The following is a 23677-nucleotide window of genomic DNA, read 5'->3' as shown; positions in this document are numbered from 1 at the left end:
TTTATTATAACTAAAGGATACAAAGCAAAATCAGCAGACAAAAGGCTTATGGGGATAAGTCCCAGGGAAACTAGGAACAAGCTTCTAAGACATACTCTCTCAGTGTAATCACACAGGACATGCTCAATTCTCCCAGCAGAGTTATAGCAACCCATGTAAATTGTTGTCTACCAGGGAAGCTCACTAGAGACTCGGTGCCTAGGATTTTTACTGGGAGCTGATCACATAAGCACCAAAAATTCTAGATTCTCAAAAGAAAGAAGGTGTTCAGCATAAGCCACCTTGATTGTATAAACAGTTTAGTCACTGTGAGCCACCCTTAATCAGTTAGGGAGTGGTGGAAACCCGCACGAAATCCAAGGTCCTAGACACCAGCCAAGGGCCAACTTTGTAAGCAGGACTTTCACAGGATAGCAGCCTTAGTTCTGCTAAGTTAACTCTTTTTCTGCACAGGTCCAAACAACTTAGTATTTATATCCTAACCACTTAGCCATTTAAAAAAATAGTAGTCATAAATGGAAAGAAATAATATTTTCATTTCATTTCATTTCATTTCATTTTCATTTCATTTTTATTTCATTCTTAAATAACCACACTTAGTTACTAATGGGATGTGTATACCTGTTTACCACTGCTAAGCTTTTCAAACTTTGGAATCAGTTTGGACACTGCCATCCTCATTTCCTGTTTCGCATTGATTTTTTATACAGTCGTTGCTTTCTATCATAGCACCTGTCAAAAAACAGTTCTGTAAAGATACAGCATCATCAAAAGGAATGTAGTCTGATCTAATGTTGAAACCATAAACTACCTTAAGCTAGTAGTTTTCAAGGTGTCCAACAGATGTTAAGGAGGCCCTTTGGCACAGAGTTTAGTAACCATGTTTAAAATGATAGAGCTGGTATCACAAATGAGTGGAGTTAGAGAAGGATTATTTAATAAATTTAATTTAATTAACAGCATAGATAACAATTTTCTAATTATTTCTAGTTATTTCTATAATATGATTTTAGAATTACTGCATACCAAAATTGTTTTCAGGTAAATTAAAAATTTTGGTTTTTTTAATTGAAACAAAAAAAAGTACTGTTGACTTTTTTTTTTTCAATCTCTAGAGACTGAGTTAACTTTCCAAGCTTAGGGAATAGTGGCATACATTTAAATGGAAAAATCACCAACTTTGGCTGTTTAAAAATTAGAAATTTATATGTGGTAAAATCACGAAAACATACAGGCCAAGAAATAGGCCAACAAAAATAAAGCACATTCATGCAGGAAAGGGCTAATGCCTTTATTATAAAAGATTCAAATAAATTAAAAAATTTAGTCAATGGCAGAAACGTAATTCACAAGAGGGAATAAAAATAATAAATATGGAAAAATGTTCAAACCCAATAGTAATGAGTAATGTAAATTAAGACCATTTTTTGTTTATCTAAATCAAGAAAAATAGTAGTAATACCAAAAATACCAAGTAGACTACAGATAAAATAATATAGCCTTACATTACAGGTAGTATAGCAACTTGAAACTAACTCTTGTAAAGCAGTCTGCCAAAGGTCCAGTAAGAGCTATATATATATATATATATATATATATATATATATATATACACACACACATACATACATCTTCTGGTGAACGATCCTATTTCTAAGAATTCTAAGGCGATTATCCAAAGTATAGAAAAATAGCTCTTTTATGATATTACTTACCACAATGCTATGTATATTAACGAGAAACAGGAAATGACCTAAATATCCAAATAAAGAAAGTGTTTCAGAAAAACGTCAAGTCACATGGTGAAATATTTTGTAGTCATTAAAAATGTTTACAAAGAAAAGGAAATAACATGGACACTGATTAAAACATGTTCAGTTAAAACTCTCGATAAAAGATTTTATTACATATATTATGTATACATATTTTACACAGATAACTGTAAAAATAGATGTAAAGAAACTAAAATAAAAATTTATATGGTTAACCATGAAGTTTTTAAGAGTAATGAGATTATAGGTTTTTTCCCTTAACTTTTCAGTTTATATGTTAGCATTATGTTGCTTTTATAACTATTAGTGATTAAAATATACATAATCATCTGTTGTTTTGTGATATAAATTACTAGTGCTTAGCAATAACTAGTTCTCCTAGCCTTACAAACATAGATGACTGTCCTAGCCTCTTGCAGGTGGGCAAGCCCAAGTAACACATCTGGGCAAAGAAGTTGAATGGATGAATGTGTGCCCCTTTCAGCCTGAGGTACTGAAAACTTCATCCTCGATTCTTCCTTCTCCCAGTCTTATTCTGTCTCTGGAGAATTAACTGCATATTTCAGATATTACCCTAAAGGGTAGTGGATTTTCTCCCATCCAGGATTTCTGAGGCACCTAGGTGCTTTGGAGAGACACCCTGACCTACAGCTGACCTTGTCTGAGCAAGTAGTAAAATTTTTGAGTTAAACCACTGAGCCTTGAATGTGTTTTGTAACTGCAGTATAATATTGCCTACCTTGACTAATATAGCAGTGGTCTGCAAAATGGGGTGTGCAAGACAATCTAGTTTGTAGGATGACAATATTAGAACTTTTGTTTATAATTTTTATCTAATAAGAAATGAAGCTTTTACTCATAATATATAGAGATTGATAATAGCATCCTGAATCAACAAAGCAGATGATTGTGTGTCGCACATGGTACGGGAAGGTATCTTGGGAGAAAAGTGAGAATCTGCAACATGTGGGAGTCCATAGTGGTTCCCTCACTCATTCTTTTGCTTTAGCAACAGTAATTAAATTTATGGATATTGGCCAGTTTTTGCCAAAGTACCCTTCATAGAATAGCTAGGTGGCTTAATTTTCTTGCAGTGAAACAAGATCATACGAATAATAATGCAATCACCTTTCAACCACAGGAAAATGATAGAGCTGACACAAGTAACTTCTAGTACTAGCTCTTTCACAGATGCATTAACAATATAAAAATAAATGTGGACTAATCAGATCTGATAGGAAATTGGCCACCAAAATTCAAAATTATCAAGAAATCTATTTGAAATATTGTCTTACTTTCACCTTTATTAATGAAAAGCCTCATCCTAAATGCATATAGTACTTCAAAATACTAGGTAATGACAATATGAAACCATTATGAATCAGCAGCAGTCTTTCCAGTCATGTTTAAAGTCATATGATATATACATTATTGGTACTATGTATAAAATAGACAACTGATGGGAACATACTGTGTAGCACAGGGAACTCTACCTAATGCACTGTGATAACCTAAACGGGAGGGAAGTCCAATAGAGAGGGGATATCTGTATGTGTATTGCTGATTCATTTTGTTGTGCAGTGGAGGCTAACACAACATTGTAAAGCAACCATACTCCAATAAAAATTAATTTTAAAAATAAAAGAATAGTCATATGATAATCCAAGACTATGAAAATTTTACCAAAAGTAACAATAAATGTTTATAAGCCTCTTTTATGAGGTTTAACAAAAAAACTAAAAATCACACGTGATTAAGAAAATTTGTTCTTTTTGCTGTGATTTAAATGGCTTAAATATTACACAGCAGGCATAATCGTGACAAAATAAAATGGTTTTTTTGTCAGCATATACTGACATAGGAAACACTGCTAAACTATTGAAATAAGATTTAGAACATTATACACAATGTGGGAGGTTTATTATAAAGTTGATGAAAGTACAGATGTTTCTAACATATCTCAGCTTAGAGCATTTGAGTATTTGCTAAATTGTTTCAATAAAATACACAAAGACCTTTTTATAAACCTCTGAAGAAAAGAGAATTAACGTTTGTAAAGGAAAAATTATTTCTTTAATTTTAAAAATGTGTCTTATGGAAAACTAAAATTGTGACCACTAATGGAATGTCTGGTTTGATGGGGAGAAAAAAAGGCTCTTGGGGTAAGGATATCTAGGTAGCATCTCACAAATGGATTCACTGGATCAGTTCTAGGCAACTTCTTCAAACAAGTTGAAGCCTTTTCCAAAAGTCAGTCATTTTTAAAACCATTAATTATGACGTCAGATTGAGGCTGACCCAAATGATACCTATTTTCTGGGATTTCTTTTAGATTACTTTTGATTTAAAAGGAGGTGGCCTAACATATATACAATGGAATATTACTCAGCCATAAAAAGAAACAAAATTGAGTTATTTGTAGTGAGGTGGATGGACCTAGAGTCTGTCATACAGAGTGAAGTCAAAAAGAGAAAAGCATACTGTATGCTAACACGTATATATGGAATCTAAAAAAAAATGGTTATGAAGAACCTAGGGACAGGACAGGAATAATGACACAGATGTAGAGAATGGACTTGAGGACATGGGGAGGGGGAAGGGTAAGCTGGGACGAAGTGAGAGAGTGACACGGACTAATATATACTACCAAATGTGAAATAGATAGCTAGTGGGAAGCAGCCACATAGCCCAGGGAGATCAGCTTGGTGCTTTGTGACCACCTAGAGGGGTGGGATAGGGAGGGTGGGAGGAAGACGCAAGAGGGAGGAGATCTGGGGATATATGTATATGTATAGCTGATTTACTTTGTTATAAAGCAGAAACTAACACACCATTGTAAAGCAATTATACTCCAATAAAGATGTTAAAAAAAAAAGCAGCCTTAATTAGTACATATATTAGGTAGGAATTGTATTCCACTGCGAGTAACAGAGAACCCTTCTCTTCCCTCCAATATATAAACTCCAATAGGAGTTTATTTTATACTTAGGGAAAAGAAAGCCAGGCTCTCCAGGGTTGGAAGGGTAACTCTGAATGTCACTGGGAACCCATGCTTCTAGCATTCTATTCCACCATCTTTGAGATGGGACTCTCAATCTTATGCTTACAATATGGCATGCCACAAATTCTGTATTTCTGGCAGAAAGAAGGGGGAGGTTAATGGGCAAAAAAAAGCTAGAACTAACTGAGTCTGCCCAACAACTTTCACTTAAATCTGTTTGGCCAGAACTATATCACTACCCCACTACTATATCACTACTATCTGACTACCCCAACTAAAAATAATAAGAAAAAATAGTTTGAGGTGTAAATAAGGTAGGAAAAATAAGTTAACAGGCTTATTCTTAGAAGTTTTCTAAACTCATTTTGACTTATTAGGCCCTGCCCATAATAAATATAACAACAAAAATAATAGTAACATTAAGAGTTATAAAGTGCTTACTACTTGCCAAGCACTGTTTTAAGTACCTTATAAACATTTATTCATTTAATCCTCAAGAGAGTCATGGTTAGGATTTTCCTCATTTTACAGATGAAGAAACTGAGTACACAGAGGTTTGGTGATGTGGCCAAGGTCATGTAGCTGTCAAGTGGATTATGTTAACTGTGTTTGAGAAACTGTCTACTGAATTAAAATGTTATCTGAACTCAGAGTTAGTGTTAAATTCTGTTCTTCCATTTCCTTGCTGTATGTGTGTGTCTGGCAAGGCACTTAACCTCCCAGAGCTTCAGCTTCTTATCTTTAAAATAGGGTTAATAATATCTCATAAGATTTTTGTCAGGTATAATGACTGTAATGTAAAGCATCAGCACATAGTAAGGACTCAATAAATAGTAGTTACTCTTTTAAACAAAATGTGTATGTTTTCATAAAGACTGGCTATGGTCAAGTAAAAGGTAAGATTCAAATTCTTTTGTAACCTTTCAATCCAGGGAAAAATAACATACAGATTTTAAAATCAGCTTTGTTTTTTATATGTTTTTCAGATCAATGTAGAACTGTGTGAATTGTTTGGTACAAAGCAAATTGTAATTTCTCATGCCTCCCAAACTATTAATCCAACTGTAAGTACATCTAGCACAATCAAAACATTTCTTTCCAAACACTGTGCTGACTACCCAAACAACTGGGATGATCACCTAGCAGCTGTTTCATTTGCCTTCAATGTTACTCACTTGGTATGTACCTTTTTATAATCTGTACTTGTGAATTATGACTATTTCTTGGCTACATAAATGTTTTATTACAAATTGTTTATTTTTCTTAATAGGAACCTACTAAAAATACACCATATTTTCAAATGTTTAATCGAAATCTTTACATGCCTGAGACTTCAGATATTCTCCGTGAAGTGGATGGTAGTAATACAAGTATGTTTGCCAGAATTCTAGGTGCAATTAAAGAAGCTGATAAAATAATGGAGAATAAGACAACTTCAGCGGGCCAGGTGATTCTATCTAATAGAAAAAAACTCTATAATCTAAAAATCTATAGTGATTTTTTTTAATTTCAGCATATACTCACATACATATGATATACCCTAAAACCAAATTTTTTCTATTGAATTCTGTTTTGATTAAACAGTATGTTTATTAGCTATGAAATTCTGAGAGACATTAATAGGAAAACTACGTGTTTTGGAATCAAGGTAGAGCTGAATTCAAATCCCTGGTCTTGCTTTCTAGTTGTTTAACTTGGGCATATTACTTTATCTCATATATTACTTTATTTTCTTTATAAAGTTGAGGTAATAATACTGACTTTGAAACATTGTTTTAAAAAATTAAGTGGGATTCTTGCCTAGCTTTCAGTAGCATCTCAATAAGTAATCTTTTTATTATATTATCTGTATATACCTTCAAGAAACTCTAGTTCTTTCATCCCTTTGTTCTTTTTTGTGTGTTTTTACACTTGCAGATGGAGAACAACAGTTTTGATGAACTAAATAAAAGCAAAATCATTGTTAAAAAGAAACCAAAGCAATTAAATCCATTTCATCTAAAAGTGGGTCATGAAGTTTTAAGACAAAGGAAAAACTGGTGGAAGGATGGTCGTTTCCAATCTGAATGGGTTGGTCCTTGTGTCATAGACTATATTACAGAAAGTGGATGTGCTGTTCTGAGAGACAACACTGGGACAAGACTTAAAAGACCCATCAAAATGTCCCACCTCAAGCCCTATGTAAGAGAATCCAGTGAACAAGGTAAATATCTGTCACTTCTCTACATTTTTACTTTCTTTGAATGAAGAGAGAAGTTAAAAATAGAAGAAATCTCCCCTGCCCCACACCCCTCCTTTGGTTAGTTTTTCTTTTCCCTTCTTATTTTTATAAAATTTTGTACAGTACTGGAGCCCAGGTAGTCTTTTTTTATTAGCATGTGTCTTCTGGAACTGTCAGGTTTGTAAGAGATTTTATTTTGATTTCTAGTGTACTTTTCACACACTTTCCCACAGTTCATGTGGGAGACACTGAACGTGTTTCACAGAAGAATTATATCTTCATTATTTTCATTTTCAGAATATTTTGTCACTTTTAATATGAAGTGATAGTAACTAAGATAAATAATGCCCAAAACAAACATGTATCTGGAATTCTGTTGTGAGATAAATATATTAGTGGACATTTAAAAATGTGATTAATTTTTAATGTTGCATCTTAGTCACAGTCATGGTGGATGCAGGGGAGGGTGAGAGTGGGAGATACTCAGAATGCTATAAAGTGCCATTATAAGAAGAGGTAAATAGCACACTGGACAAGGTAATACTTGCTTCAAAATGTGATTACGAATAGTCACGATATCCTGATCTTCTCTAACCCTTTCTTTCATAGACTGGAGCTAAATGACATGGCTTTCAGATTAAATCCCACTTTATTCAGGCTTTTATTTTGTCCTATTGTATGTGCTCCCTAGAGTTTCTTTGGGGTGGATAACTTAGAGGGAATGAATTGGTACCTTAGCTAGTTAATTTTGTTTTTTCTATAAAGAAAGATAAAGCATCAATATTTGAATCTGAGTAGCAATTAAGGAAGATACAATTTAGTACATTTTTAAACAATATAAACAACTGAGTTATTTAACAGGCTTAAGTAAATAATAATTACAAAAATGATGATAATAGATAACCCTCTTTCTTAGGATATGAAGCCCTTGGGGCTGCTTTGTAATAGCTCAACTCTGTTTCTGATCTGGGTCACAACTCTAATGTTAAAAGCTCTGAGTACCTTCTTTTCTGCTTATGGCAGAACCAGTTGCTCTAGTAGTAAACTTAGCTTGGACTGTTCCAATTCAGAAGGCTCACAGTACCTTCATTCTCGTTGTTAGAAGACAAGCACTTTTATTCCTTGTGCCTCCTCTTAGTTCTAAGCTGCCCTTTATGATTTCTCCCTTCTGTAAGTTAAGTAGGAACAAAAGATTATACAGGTGCATGTTGTCCTTTCTTCTTCTTTTGATTTTCCCCTTAATCTTTGGCGTTCGGGACTTGCTCCCTTCTAATGTGTTAACCTTCCTTAATTAATACAAAATTTCTGCTTAAAATGTTGCTGTATCAGGATCTGTTTCAACATTTTGCAATTTGCTCTTGCCGAAGAATTTCTTAAGGAGACCTAACATTTTGCTACTGCTGAATAGTTCAGAATCCAATTGAATAGAACAATTTCTAAACAGAGGTAGTACAATTTTTGCCTCATGCTTGAATTCTCTGCAGATTATTCTTCCAGTAATACAAAGGAAATTGCAGTATTAGTACTAGTGTATACATATAAGGAACCTGAGATTGATGGGTAAAATAGTTTTTTCTAATTAATCAAACGAAGTACTAATCTAGCTATCCTAGAGTCTGGTTCTTGTTTACTCTTTGGTCCATTTTTGTCTGTTTCTCTTATTTGTAGAAAATTCAAAATAAATGTGATTTCTATCACATATTTTCCTGAAAATCTCCTCAAAAGCTGATTTTAAAGAGTCTTTGAACTGAATTTAAACCAAACAAAATGTCTTTGAATAGTCATCCCATTCTTTTGACATAAATTTGAACAAGGTATAGCCAAAAGAACTATGAATTTGTCTGCATGGTTGCTCTTACCAGCATTGAGATTTCATAGCTGTATTAAAGCTCACTGTACAAAGCAGATATGCTTCCGTTGCGAACTTCTTATCCATTCTTATCTAGAACATAATGTTGAGGGAGCACATTCAGTACTAGGTTGACATTGCTATTTTAAGCAGGCCTATTTGCCTTTTTGTCTAGTTCAGTGCCAGGCACCTTTTCAAGACTAAGTGTTTTAACAAGAAATTTTTTGACATACCATAGTGTCTCTTCATAATCGTAATGTTTCCCTTTGAAAGGAAAAATGTTATTGACCCATTATTCTATCTGACATAGATTTTGAGTAGTTTTGTTTGTTTTGAGTGGGAATTATTGTGATCAGTTTGTGTCTGCCTCCCCTAAAGGCTTTGGTCTGATTGCCCTTCACAGTTTGTGAAATGGTTTTTATTCTTTTATAAGTTTCCTATTGCTGCCATAACAATTTACCACAAATTTAGTGGCTTAGAAAAACACGGGTTTATTATCTTACAGTTCTATACTTAGAAATCCAATGTAGGTCTCATTGGGCTAAAATTGAGGCATTTGCAGGGCTGTGTTCCTTTCTGGAGGCTCAAGAAGATGGTGTTTCTGTGCATTTTCCACCTTCTAGAGGCTGTTCACATTGCTTGGCTGTGGTCCTCTTCCTCTATCTTAAAAGCCAGCAGTGGGGGTAGAGTTCTTCTCACATTACATCACTCCATCCTCCTAGTCTTCCTTCCCCTTCCACATTTAAGGACTCTTATCCTTGGGCCCATCCTGATAATTCAGGATAATCTCCCTGTTTCAAGGTTGGTTGGTTAGCAACCATAATTCTATCACTACCCTAATTCTCCTTTGCCATGTAAGGTAACGCAATCACAAGCTTCATGAATTAGTACATGGCTATCTTTAGGGGTCCATTATTCTGCCTACCACAATTATGGTCTACATTCGCAAAACAAAATAAAGCTTAGTCCCTGTATTAGTATCAAGCCCATGAGCTTGAGTTTATTATTAATACAGTCATCAGTTGGTATCCACAGGGGATCAGTTCCAGGAGCCCTGTGGATACCAAAATCTGCTCGTGCTCAGGCCCCTTACATAAAATGGCATAGTACAGTACCCCCAACCTTTATCCCCTACCCCACCTGCACATCCATGGATCCGAACCCTGGGATATGGAGAGCCAACTGTAGTTTTAGCAGAGCACCTCCCTTTGGCCTCTAATTATGTAATCTCAAAATTAAAAGTCATTCAGTTCTCTGTGTTAGTATTGGTTATCTGTTATGACAATTATGTGGTATGTATCAAATTGTAGTTATTTGTTATTTTATCATGAGAAAAGATGTACTAGTATGGCAACACATTTGTAATAGTTTTAGGATATCAGGCCATGTATAGGATTAGTCAAGACACCACACTTCACAATAAGAAAATTAATTATTCTGAAACCTTGTACTTTTCTTTCTATTTGAAAAAATTAATTAATCCAAATCACTCAGACTTTTCTGAGGCTTTGGTTTTAACTTATTTTTCTCCCTAGGGAAATTTTAATACTCTTAATCTCATTTTTTTCCTCCTTAAAACTAAATAAGAAAAAGTATGTCAAAACTGCTGATAACACTTTCCTGAAATGTCTTGAAAATACCTCTGCTTCTAAGAAACTAAAGACTTAAGTATTCAGTCTAGTCAAAACTGAAATAATGCTTTTATCAAACATGTTACAATAGTAACTAAATCAATAGAATGAGAAAATTAAAATAATTAAATTCTATCGTGTAATGTGACTGAGTAGAAAAGTCCTTTAATATGGTTTTGTTTGTTTTTTTCTCTTTTATCTTGGGTGCAAAAACTTATCTTGTTCTTTTCTATATCCCTAACTCAGGATTGTTCTAGATCAGTACTGTCCAATGGATATATAATGCAAAAACTATGTAATATATAATTTAAAATTTTCTAGTAGCCATGTTTAAAAAGTAGGTGAAAAAATTTTAATAATATATTTTATAGTTACCCAATATATCTAAGATAGCATTATTTCAATATGTATGTAAGGCCTCAAAAATCTCTTTCTGGTAAGTCTTTGGTAATCTTTTTCGAAGTTAAAGAGCATTTCTGTTGGGTCCACTAGATTTAGAACATAATAGGAATTGAAACATATTTGACCTTTATGAATGAATGAGAATTTTGTTTTTTCCTACACAAAGAAGGCTTGAAATCTCCAGAGTAGTTTCCCATTGCATATAGAGTGATTTGTGTAGAATTTGCTGAGTATAATCTTTATTCTCTACAGTTTTATCACACTAAGTTACTTTAAAGTTTATTTAAAAGAAACTGTGTGTGTGTGTATATTCAGATATGTATTGGTTACTTTCATATAGAAGCTGTCCTCTTACAAACAGGTGAGGTTGGTAAAGTCCATTTGTTTCTAAGTCTACTGTAATTAGGAGGTTTTTATGCTCAAGGTCTTTGAATGCATTTGCAGGAAATCAAAGTGATAACTTCTAAGAGCTTTACATCTATCCATAGTTTCCCTGTTGATACATGTTTACTGGACATATTTTACTACAACCTGCTTTCTGTATGGAAAAAAATTTTTGAGACAGAAAACTTCCTTTATCAAAGATCTCTGCAAAGATCCAATTTGGAAATACTTTAAATGCTATATTGTAGCTGCTGTCACTAATACATTGCAGCAGTGTACCCTGAACCTATGAAATTCTTCATGGCTTATTAGAAAAATTTCATCAGCAACATTTTTACCATACCTAACCTTTTTTAAGTTCTCTTTTAAATTACAACCTATCTTGCTCTAGTATTAACAAGCTAATAGCAGACTTTGATGTTGAAGCTCTAGCAACACATTCTAAAAGTGTTTCAATTTCACTGATCATTTTTTCTTCTTTCCCGCTACTCTTGGGCATAGCACTTCTCATGGGTTGCATGATTTTTTTATCTTTCAGAATTGTTCTCTTGTTCAGCAATTCATCCCCTACTAGCATACAAAAATCATTTTCTTATCACCTTCAGTTACCCATCCTTTTATTTCCATCATAAATATGTGTATCTTCTTAACAGCATTATCAATCTAATTACTACTTTTGCATTAATAAGAATTGGTGGGGTTAAACTTAGAAAGCCTCTCAAAACTAAAATACCAACTACAGTTTGCCTAATGAAGCAGTAAATGGGCAAAACTAAATGTCCATACAAGCCCAAGTCTACTTATGCCATCTGCTGGGAGAGAGCGTAGCTTTGTTTGATCTTTTTTTTTTTTATATTCTTTTTTTTTTAAGTTTATTTATTTATTTTGGCTACGTTGGGTCTTCTTTGCTGTGTGGGGGCTTTCTTTTAGTTGTGGCGAGCAGGGGCTACTCTTTGTTGCAGTGCGCAGGCTTCTCATTGCGGTGGCTTCTCTTGTTGTGGAGCACGAGTTCTAGGCACACGTAGTTGTGGCTCACAGGCTCTAGAGTGCAGGCTCAGTAGTTATGGCACACGGGCTTAGTTGCTCCACAGCATGTGGGATGTTCCCGGACCAGGGCTCGAACCCATGTCCCCTGAATTGGCAGGCGGATTCTTAACCACTGCGCCACCAGGGAAGTCCTGTTTGATCTTTTGATGTTTGTAAATTTAAAGTTCATAAATGTGTAACTTATAGGGTTGGAATAGATTCAGTTAGCTTTTCACATATTAGTATGAGGATGGGTAGGGTGGAATCATGTTCTGGGATATATTAGTAAATTTATCTGCTCTGAGAAACTTTCATTGCTCTCTAATCTAAATGGATAATTAATGTTCCTTTTGCTATTTCTTGAACTTAAAATTTGAGGATTCTTTAAGGTATTAAAATCTTTAAGAGAATCTGTTAATGTTTTGGGAGAAAATCCAGAAAGAGAAGGCAGGGGTCCAGGAAGTTAATCAGCTGTGGTGGAATAGTTCCTTGTTGTAATGAATTAAAATATTATGTAGGGAGAAATTCTTTTATATAATTAACCTTTATTTATGAAGATGCTTCTGCTTTGCCATGTGTTTTTCATTTTAAGCATTTTTTTCCTGATAGTGATGATAAATTTGCTCAAAATAGAATGAAATGCTGACAGGCAAGATTCCTTGTCACATTTTAGTATGGATTTTGCTACACCTTAAAAGGTCATGAGCATTTTAATATTAAATTAGACTTAAGTAAGCTAAGCTTTTTAATCTAATTCGTTGTAGCCTGCCTACTTTTACATTCCTATTATATAAGCCTGATTCTAGGAACTTAATCTTCATTTTAGTTTGTCATTTCATATTGTGACAATTTAATATTATTGCCCTAATATGGATTCTATAAAGACCAGAGAATTATCTAAAGTTGTAAATTTAAGGATTTAACAATTCCATTTGTTAATAAAACATCTTTCGAGACCCCGTTAATTCACCCAGAAATGCTTTGCAGAAGTATATTAAGAATATCATCAACATCAAAAATATAGTTTTATAACTTTTGTTTTTAATCTATACCATGATTCTCACCCCCTCACCCACACCTACCACCCCCTCCACCCACACCTACCAAACACAGGTCAAGAGAATACTCTGTAATGGCCAAATGGGAAAAGAATCCAAAAAAGAGTGGATATATGTGTATGTATAACAGATTCACTTTGCTGTACACTTGAAACTAACACAACATTGTAAATCAACTATACCCCATTAAAAATTTTCTTTAATCCTGTAAAAAAAATCCCTTTATATTATTCCTATTTTTTTTTTTTTTCTTTTTGCGGTATGTGGGCCTCTCACTGTTGTGGCCTCCCCCGTTGCGGAGCACAGGCTCCGGACGCGCAGGCTCCGGACGCGCAGGCCCAGCAGCCATGGCTCACGGGCCCAGCCGCTCCGCGGCATATGGGATCCTCCCAGACCGGGGCACGAACCCGTATCCCCTGCATCGGCAGGCGGACTCTTAACCACTGCGCCACCAGGGAGGCCCTATTCCTATTTTTTAATTGGAAAAAAAAAGTTTGGCTCTTTTAAAATCCTTGATCTTTCCTGAATTCTGTATGTATGCACTGTCAAATTCATATATCATTTTATTCATTCTTTGGCATATTTATTTAGGAGATACAAGAACCCACCAGAAATTAATCTTCATAGTTAATTTGTATTACTTGGGATTTTGTTCCTCATTTAACATTATTTAATTTTAAAGTGATTTAATTATAATTCTAAAAGGCAAATTTATCTTTCTTCTTTCAGACAGTCTTTATCTCTTACAAGGTTCAGTAGTGGCAGATCATGACTACATTGGAATGCCTGAAATTTCAGTTGGAGCATACCAAGCAAATATTCTGGTAGAAGATGCAACTATTGGAGTAGTCAACAATGAATTACTGACATCAAGCAAGGATCATGAACTGTTAGAATATAGAAATGCCAAAATCTCTCCCTTGATAGAAGATCATAGTACTCTTGAAAAGCAGACTTTTAGTCTCTTGGACTCTTCAAACCAAGTCCTTGAGTACTTAAGTTAGTGAACACCAAAATTCCTTTAAAATGCTTGTTTAGAAAGTATATCTCCTTGAATCTTGTTATCTTTTCCATTCAAAAAGGTTACTTAGAAAAAGTATCTTGACAAACTCTTTTTTTTTTTTTTGGTGGTACGCGGGCCTCTCACTGTTGTGGCCTCTCCCATTGCGGAGCACAGGCTCCGGACGCGCAGGCTCAGCGGCCATGGCTCACGGGCCCAGCCGCTCCGCGGGATGTGGGATCTTCCCAGACCGGGGCACGAACCCGTGTCCCCTACATCGGCAGGCGGATTCTCAACCACTGCGCCACCAGGGAAGCCCCTTGACAAACTCTTAATGACTAAATCCTGAAGATTTATTTTATAACTATTTATTTATCTAAAATTGTGCCTCATTTGAACGTCAGTGCATATATATATATATATATATATATATATATATATATATATATATATATATAAATAAATAAAAAGGCAAAGGAAGTATATTACATAGATGTCATTTTTTCTTCTAAAAAGAGAACAGGCAAAGCATGCTTGCTTCTTAGGAAGTAAACTAAATTCTAGCTCAAAATTCTCAAAACTTTGTTTGATAATAGTACCATGTTTTCAGTTTTAATTTTTTTTAATATTCCCCCCTTTTAAAAAATAAGTTTGAACTACCTAGAATTGCATTAATAAATATTTATTAAATGTGATAAATGGAACCTCTTTTTTTGTCATTGGAACTTCTAAAAACAATATTGTAGGAAAAAATTTAGAGTTGTTTAATGGGCTCCTACAGCGTATTGGTAAGTTCACCTTGTTAGACAGGCTCAGGATTAGGATCTGAAACTATATATTAGTTTGAAAACATTTGTGCATTTCCATAGTATATTTTAAAGTCAGAAGCATCCATTAATAAGATTTTTTCTGCAGTCTGAAAGAAGTAAATAATAATTATAAAATAACTGATATCAAAGATTTTAAACTATAATTTCTATGATAGTTATAACTTTGCTCAACAAATATTTGTTATAAAGCATTTTGAAGAATACTGTGGGAAAAATAAATGCTATGTGTGCCTTGTCCCCAAGAGAGACGTATAGTCCAGTAGGGAATATAGATCATATAAGCCATGTACAACAGTAGTTACAAGTTATGTGCTAAGTTCCATAAGAAAAGTGCAAATAATACATTTAGGGAGGAAGAAAAGAAAGAGTTTATTTCTGGATAGGAAACTTAGGCTATTAATGGAAGGATCTTTTGAGCTTGACCCTGAAGAATGAATAGGATTTGGTGAGAGGGTCCAAAAAATTAGAGGAAAAGAAATGCACAGAGACAGAAAGTATTGAATTGATTTACAGAAAGGCAGGGCTTTTTGTTGTCTACATTGCCTCCGGTGTAAGGCGAGATGGTAAGGCATGGGGAGATAAAGCTGAAGGGGAAGTAGGAAACCTTGTGGAGGGCTTTGAATACTGGTAGGGGTTGAATTGTGTCCCCCTTCCTCCAAATTCACATGTTGAAGTTCTAAACCCTAGTACCTTAGAATGTGACCTTATTTGGAAACAAGGTTATTGCAGATATTGATTAGTTAAGAGGAGGTCATATTGAAGCAGAGTGGGGCCTAATCCAGTATGACTGATATCCTTACAAGAGGGGGAAATTTGGTCATAGAGTCAGGGAGAATGCCATGTGAAGATGAAGTCAGAGATTGGGGTAATTCATCCACAAGCCAAGGAATGCCAGAGTTTACCAGAAAACCACCAGAAACTAAAGGAGAGGCATGGAATAGACTCTTGCTCAGAGCCCAGAGAAGGAAGCAAGACTGTCAACACTTTCATTTCAGCTTTGTAGCCTCCAGAACTGTGAGACAGTATCTTTTGTTTAAGTCACCAGGTTTGTGGCACTTTGTTACAGCAGCCCTAGCAAAGTAATATAAATACCTAGTTAAATTATTTTTTATTTTCTGAGAGCCATTGAAGGTCTTTGTATAGGGAAGTGTCATCAGGACTATGATTTAGGAAGTTTAATCTGGCAACTAGTAAAGAACTGATTAGAGGAGGAGAGAATCAAAGCATGGAGGATTAGTTGTTATGACTTTGAAGTGATGATGAATAATAGGAACCTGCACTATTCTAGTAGCATTAGTAATGAATGGAGCCTATCTCAAGATCTACAGAATATCTCATATTTTTTACATCAGCCATACTGAACAGTGATATTGAAAATGGAAACCTGAGGTGAGATATTACAGTTACTCATTTAAGAAAGGTTAAATTATGTTTAATATACGCTAAAGGAAAAGTGATTGGAGGAAAGAAATCAAGGACTCCATCTTATACCACAGACCAAATGAATTCCAAGTAGAATTCCAGAAACAAACCTTAAGAAAACAGAAGCTGAACCAAGATGGTGGAGTAGAAGGACATGCTTTCACTCCCTCTTGTGAGAACACCAGAATCACAGCTAGCTGCTGGACAGTCATCGACAGGAAGACACTGGAACTCACCAAAAAGATACCCCACATCCAAAGACAAAGCAGAAGCCACAATGAGACGGTAGGAGGGGCGCAATCACAGCAAAATCAAATCCCATAACTGCTGGGTGGGTGACTCACAGACTGGAGAACACTTATACCACAGAAGTCCACCCACTGGAGTGAAGGCTCTGAGCCCTACATCAGACTTCCCAACCTGGGGGTCTGGCAACAGGAGGAAGAATTCCTAGAGAATCAGACTTTGAACCTAGTGGGATTTGATTGCAGGACTTTGACAGGACTGGTGGAAACAGAGACTCCACCTTGGAGGTCACACACAAAGTAGTGTGTGCATCAGGACCCAGGGGAAGGAGCAGTGACCCCAGGGGAGACTGAACCAGGCCTACCTGCTAGTGTTGGAGGGTGTCCTGCAGAGGTGGGCGGTGGCTGTGGCTCACCATGGGGACAAGGACACTGGCAGCAGAAGTTCTGGGAAGTACTCCTTGGCGTGAGCCCTCCCAGAGTCTGCCATTAGCCCCACCAAAGAGCCCAGGTAGGCTCCAGTGTTGGGTTGCTTCAGGCCAAACAACCAACAGGGAGGGAACCCAGCTCCACCCATCAGCAGTCAAGCGGATTCAAAGTTTTACTGAGCTCTGTCCACCAGAGCAACGCCCAGCTCTACCCACCACCAGTCTCTCCCATCAGGAAACCTGCACAAGCCTCTTAGATAGCCTCATCCACCAGAGGACAGACAGCAGAAGCAAAAAGAACTACAATCCTGAAGCCTCTGGAACAAAAACCACATTCACAGAAAGATAGGCAATATGAAAAGGCAGAGGGCTATGTACCAGATGAAGGAACAAAATAAAACCCCAGAAAAACAACTAAATGAAGTGGAGATAGGCAACCTTCCAGAAAAAGAATTCAGAATAACAATAGTGAAGATGATCCAGGACCTCAGAAAAAGAATGGAGGCAAAGATCGAGAAGATGCAAGAAATGTTTAACAAAGACCTAGAAGAATTAAAGAAAAAACAAACAGAGATGAACAATACAATAACTGAAATGAAAACTACACTAGAAGGGATCAATAACAGAATAACTGAGGCAGAAGAACGGATAAGTGACCTGGAAGACAGAATGGTGGAATTCACTGCTGCAGAACAGAATAAAGAAAAAAGAATGAAAAGAAATGAAGACAGCATAAGAGACCTCTGGGACAACATTAAATGCAACAACATTCACATTATAGGGGTCCCAGAAGGAGAAGAGAGAGAGAAAGGACCAGAGAAAATATTTGAAGAGATTATAGTCAAAAACTTCCCTAACATGGGAAAGGAAACAGTCACCCAAGTCCAGGAAGCACAGCGAGTCCCATACAGGATAAACCCAAGAAGAAACCCACTGAGACACATAGTAATCAAATTGGCAAAAATTAAAGACAAAGAAAAATTATTGAAAACAGCAAGGGAAAAATGACAAATAACGTACAAGGGAACTCCCATAAGGTTAACAGCTGATTTCTCAGCACAAACTCTACAAGCCAGAAGAGAGTGGCATGATATACTTAAAGTGATAAAAGGGAAGAAACTACAACCAAGATTATTCTACCCAGCAAGGATCTCATTCAGATTCGATGGAGAAATCAAAAGTTTAACAGACAAGCAAAAGCTAAGAGAATTCAGCACCACCGAACCAGATCTACAACAAATGCTGAAGGAACTTCTCTAAGTGGGAAACACAACAGAAGAAAAGGACCTACAAAAACAAACCCAAAACAATTAAGAAAATGGTCATAGCAACATACATATCGATAATTACCTTAAACATGAATGGATTAAATGCTCCAACCAAAAGACACAGGTTGGCTGAATGGATACAAAAACAAGACCCATCTATATGCTGTCTACAAGAGACCCACTTCAGACCTAGGGACACATACACACTGAAAGTGAGGGGATAGAAAAAGATATTCCATGCAAACGGAAATCAAAAGAAAGCTGGAGTAGCAATACTCATGTCAGATAAAATAGACTTGAAAATAAAGAATATTATAACAGACAAGGAAGGACACTACATAATGATCAAGGGATCAATCCAAGAAAAAGATATAACAATTATAAATATATATGCACCCAACATAGGAGCACCTCAATACATATGGCAAACAGCTGTAAAAGAGGAAATGGACAATAACACAATAATAGTGGGGGACTTTAACACCTCACTTACACCAATGGGCAGATCATCCAAAATGAAAGTAAATAAGAAAACAGAAGCTTTAAATGACACAATAGACCAGATAGATTTAATTAATATTTATAGAACATTCCATCCAAAAACAGCAGACTACACTTTCTTCTCAAGTGTGCACAGAACATTCTCTAGGATAGATCACTTCTTGGGTCACAAATCAAGCCTCAGTAAATTTAAGAAAATTGAAATCATATCAAGCATCTTTTCTGACCACAATGCTATAAGATTAGAAATAAATTACAGGGGAAAAACCATAAAAAATACAAACACATGGAGTCTAAACACTATGTTACTAAATAACCAAGAGATCACTGAAGAAATCAAAGAGGAAATCAGAAAGTACCTAGAGACAAATGACAATGAAAACACAACAATCCAAAACGTATGGGATGCAGCAAAAGCAGTTCTAAGAGGGAAGTTTATAGTTATACAAGCCTACCTCAAGAAACAAGAAAAATCTCAAGTAAACAATCTAACCTTACACCTAAAGGAACTAGAGAAAGAAGAACAAACAAAACCCAAAGTTAGCAGAAGGAAAGAAATCATAAAGATCAGAGCAGAAATAAATGAAATAGAAACAAAGAAAACCACAGCAAAGATCAATAAAACTAAAAGCTGGTTCTTTGAGAAGATAAAAAAAAATGATAAACCATTAAGTAGACTCATCAAGAAAAAGAGGGAGAGGACTCAAATCAATAAAATTAGAAATGAAAAAGGAGAAGTTACGATGCCACAGAAATATAGAGCATTCTAAGAGAGTACTACAAGCAACTCTATGCCAATAAAATGGACAACCTGGAAGAAATGGACAAATTCTTAGAAAGGTATAACCTTCCAAGACTGAACCAGGAAGAAATAGAAAATATGAACAGACCAATCACAAGTAATGAAATTGAAACTGTGATTAAAAATCTTCCAACAAACAAAAGCCCAGGACCAGATGGCTTCACAGGTGAATTCTATCAAACATTTAGAGAGGCGCTAACACCCATCCTTCTCAAACTCTTCCAAAAAATTGCAGAGGAAGGAACACTCCCGAACTCATTCTATGTGGCCACCATCACCCTGATACCAAAACCAGACAAAGATACTACAAAACAAGAAAATTAGAGACCAATATCACTGATGAACATAGATGCAAAAATCCTAAACAAACTACTAGTAAACAGAATCCAACAACACATTAAAAGGATCATACACCACGATCAAGTGGGATTTATCCCAGGGATGCAAGGATTCTTCAATATACGCAAATCAATCAATGTGATACACCATATTAACAATTTGAAGAATAAAAACCATATGATCATCTCAATACATGCAGAAAAAGCTTTTGACAAAATTCAATACCCATCTATGATAAAAACTCTCCAGAAAGTGGGCATAGAGGCAACCTACCTCAACATAATAAAGTCCATATATGACGAACCCACAGCAAACATCATTCTCAATGGTGAAAAACTAAAAGCATTTCCTCTAAGATCAGGAACAAGACAACGATGTCCACTCTCACTGTTATTATTCAACATGGTTTTGCAAATTCTAGCCTCGGCAATCAGAGAAGAAAAAGAAATAAAAGGAATACAAATTGGAAAAGAAGAAGTAAAGCTTTCACTGTTTGCAGATGACATGATACTATACAGAGAGAGTCCTAAAGATGCTACCAGAAAACTACTAGAGCTAATCAATGAATTCGGTAAAGTTGCAGGATAGAAAATTAATGCACAGAAATCTCTTGCATTCCTATACACTAATGATGAAATATCTGAAAGAGAAATTAAGGAAACACTCCCATTTACCACTGCAACAAAAAGAATAAAATACCTAGGAATAAGCCTACCTAGGAAGGCAAAAGACCTGTATGCAGAAAACTATAAGACACTGATGAAAGAAATTAAAGATGATACAAACAGTTGGAGAGATATACCATGTTCTTGGATTGGAAGAATCAATATTGTGAAAATGACTATACTACCCAAAGAAATCTACAGATTCAATGCAATCCCTATCAAATTACCAATGGCATTTTTTATAGAACTAGAACAAAAAATCTTAAAATCTGTATGGAGACACAAAAGACCCCCAATAGCCAAAGCAATCTTTAGGGAAAAATATGGAGTTGGAGGAATCAGACTCCCTGACTTCAGACTATACTACAAAGCTACAGTAATCAAGAGAATATGCTACTGGCACAAAAACAGAAACGTAGATCAATGGAACAAGATAGAAAGCCCAGAGGTAAACCCATGCACCTATGGTCAACTAATCTATGACAAAGGAGGCAAGGATATACAATGGAGAAAAGACAATCTCTTCAATAAGTGGTGCTGGGAAAACTAGACAGCTACATGTAAAAGAATGAAATTAGAACACTCCCTAAACCACACACAAAAATAAACTCAAAATGGATTCGAGACCTAAATGTAAGACCGGACACTATAAAACTCTTAGAGGAAAACATAGGAAGAACACTCCTTGACATAAATCACAGCAAGATCTTTTTTGATCCACCTCCTAGAGTAATGGAAATAAAAACAAAAATAAACAAATGGGACCTAATGAAACTTAAAAGCTTTTGCACAGCAAGGAAACCATAAACAAGATGAAAAGACAACCCTCAGAATGGGAGAAAATATTTGCAAAGGAATCAATGAACAGAGGATTAATCTCCAAAATATATAAACAGCTCATGCAGCTCAATATTAAAAAAGCAAACAACCCAATCCAAAAATGGTCAGAAGACCTAAATAGACATTTCTCTAAAGAAGACATACAGATGGCCAAGAGGCACATGAAAATGTGCTCAACATCACTAATTATTAGAGAAATGCAAATCAAAACTACAATGAGGTATCATCTCACACCAGTTAGAATGGGCATCATCAGAAAATCTACAAACAACAAATGCTGGAGCGGGTGTGGAGAAAAGGGAACCCTCTTGCACTGTTGGTGGGAATGTAAATTGATACAGCCACTATGGAGAACAGTATGGAGGTTCCTTAAAAAACTGATAATATTACTACCATACGATCCAGCAATCTCACTACTGGGCATATACCCAGCGAAAACCACAATTCAAAAAGACACATGCACCCCAATGTTCACTGCAGCACTATTTTCAATAACCAGGTCATGGAAGCAACCTAAATGCCCATCGACAGATGAATGGATAAAGAAGATGTGGCACATATATACAATGGAATATTACTCAGCCATAAAAAGGAATGAAATTGGGTCATTTGTAGAGACGTGGATGGACCTAGAGACTGCCATACAGAATGAAGTAAGTCAGAAAGAGCAAAACAAATATCATATATTAACGCATGTATGTGGAACCTAGAAAAATGGTACAAATGAACTGGTTTTCAGGGCAGAAATTGAGACACAGATATAGAGAACGAACGTATGGACACAAAGGGGGGAAAGCCACTCGGGTTTGGGGTTGGTGGTATGCTGAATTGGGGTTGGTGGTGTGGTTGGTGGTGTGCAATTGGGATTGACATGTATACACTGATGTGTATAAAACTGAGGACTAATAAGAACCTGCTGTATAAAAAAAAAAGAAAAAGAAAAAAAAACCTTAAGAAAACATAGTTGTCTCAAACCGTGATACCTATCCTGCTCCTATTAGCAGAAAAAAGTTCATGATGGAGTCGTACTGAACTCTCTCTGGTAAGTATAAGTGGTCAAGTACCCTTTTCTTGGCTCAAATAAAGTGACTTTTCTTCAATGATCATCTGACTCTAAGTCTTTTTCCATTGTAACAGGGTAATTATTAATGACTCATTTTAGAATTACAATTCCTAAGCTTTTTTTTTTTTTTTTTTTTTTTTTAGAATTCTATCTCCTTTAAATACTTTCTCATCAAACAGACCTTTATCCTGTGTGCACTGGTCATGTTGGGCTACACCATGTTGCGTCTACAAACCACCCCAAAATCTTAGTGGGTTAAAACAACAGAGTTTTATTTCTTAGCCACCCTCTTGGTTCATTAAGCGTCCATTTTCATCCTCAATCCAAGATGCAGGCTGAAGGAACCTGACTTCTGGAATACACCAGTCACCATGGCAAGTGGAGAATATGGTGAACTGAGCACTAGCTGTGAAAAGACTTGGTGTGTAATTATGCACATCCTTCCTACTCACATAACAAGGGTCAAACCTAGTCACACACTGCTAATGGGTACAGGTTTCTTTTTGTAGTGATAACAATGTTCTAAAGTTAATGGTGCTGGATGCATAACAAAAAATACTAAGATCCACTGAATTGTATTCTTTAAAAGGGTGAATTTTATGAGAATTATTTCTCAATAAAATTGTTATAAAAAGAGTCTAAACCAAAGTTTTAAAAACAGAACTAGCCACATAGCCACACCTAATATAGTCCTACTATATTCCTTGAAGGAGGAAAACTAGAATATAACTGCAATAACTGCCATACTCGTCTTTGTTTGCAAATTCTATTAAAGGCCACCTATGATGAAAGTTATTTTTATTTCCTGTTAGCGAATATAAACTATTCAAATAAAATGCTGATTTTATAACTGAAATCTGAGGATTCTAATGTAGATTCCAAATACAGATGTTAAGTAAACAAATAACAAATTATATACATATACATAGC

The 23677-nt window shown here is 35.5% G+C and overlaps 1 protein-coding gene across 3 annotated transcripts in view; it reads left to right on the top strand.

Moving 5' to 3' along the window:
* The window catches only part of GIN1 (gypsy retrotransposon integrase 1), a 29144-nt gene extending 14150 nt beyond the window's left edge, over window positions 1–14994 (top strand). For all 3 annotated transcript variants that reach the window (XM_060091831.1, XM_060091830.1, XM_060091832.1), the window contains 4 exons: window positions 5760–5951; window positions 6044–6220; window positions 6691–6976; window positions 14074–14994. In XM_060091831.1, coding sequence (XP_059947814.1) covers window positions 5760–5951; window positions 6044–6220; window positions 6691–6976; window positions 14074–14348 — 930 coding nt within the window. In that variant the 3' untranslated portion in view covers window positions 14349–14994. The remainder of the gene's footprint in view (window positions 1–5759; window positions 5952–6043; window positions 6221–6690; window positions 6977–14073) is intronic.
* Window positions 14995–23677: the final 8683 nt, after the last annotated feature.

Source organism: Mesoplodon densirostris, chromosome 3 (genome assembly GCF_025265405.1).
Source record: "Mesoplodon densirostris isolate mMesDen1 chromosome 3, mMesDen1 primary haplotype, whole genome shotgun sequence".
NCBI lineage: Eukaryota > Metazoa > Chordata > Mammalia > Artiodactyla > Ziphiidae > Mesoplodon > Mesoplodon densirostris.
This window is presented reverse-complemented; position numbering and strand designations above follow the sequence as displayed.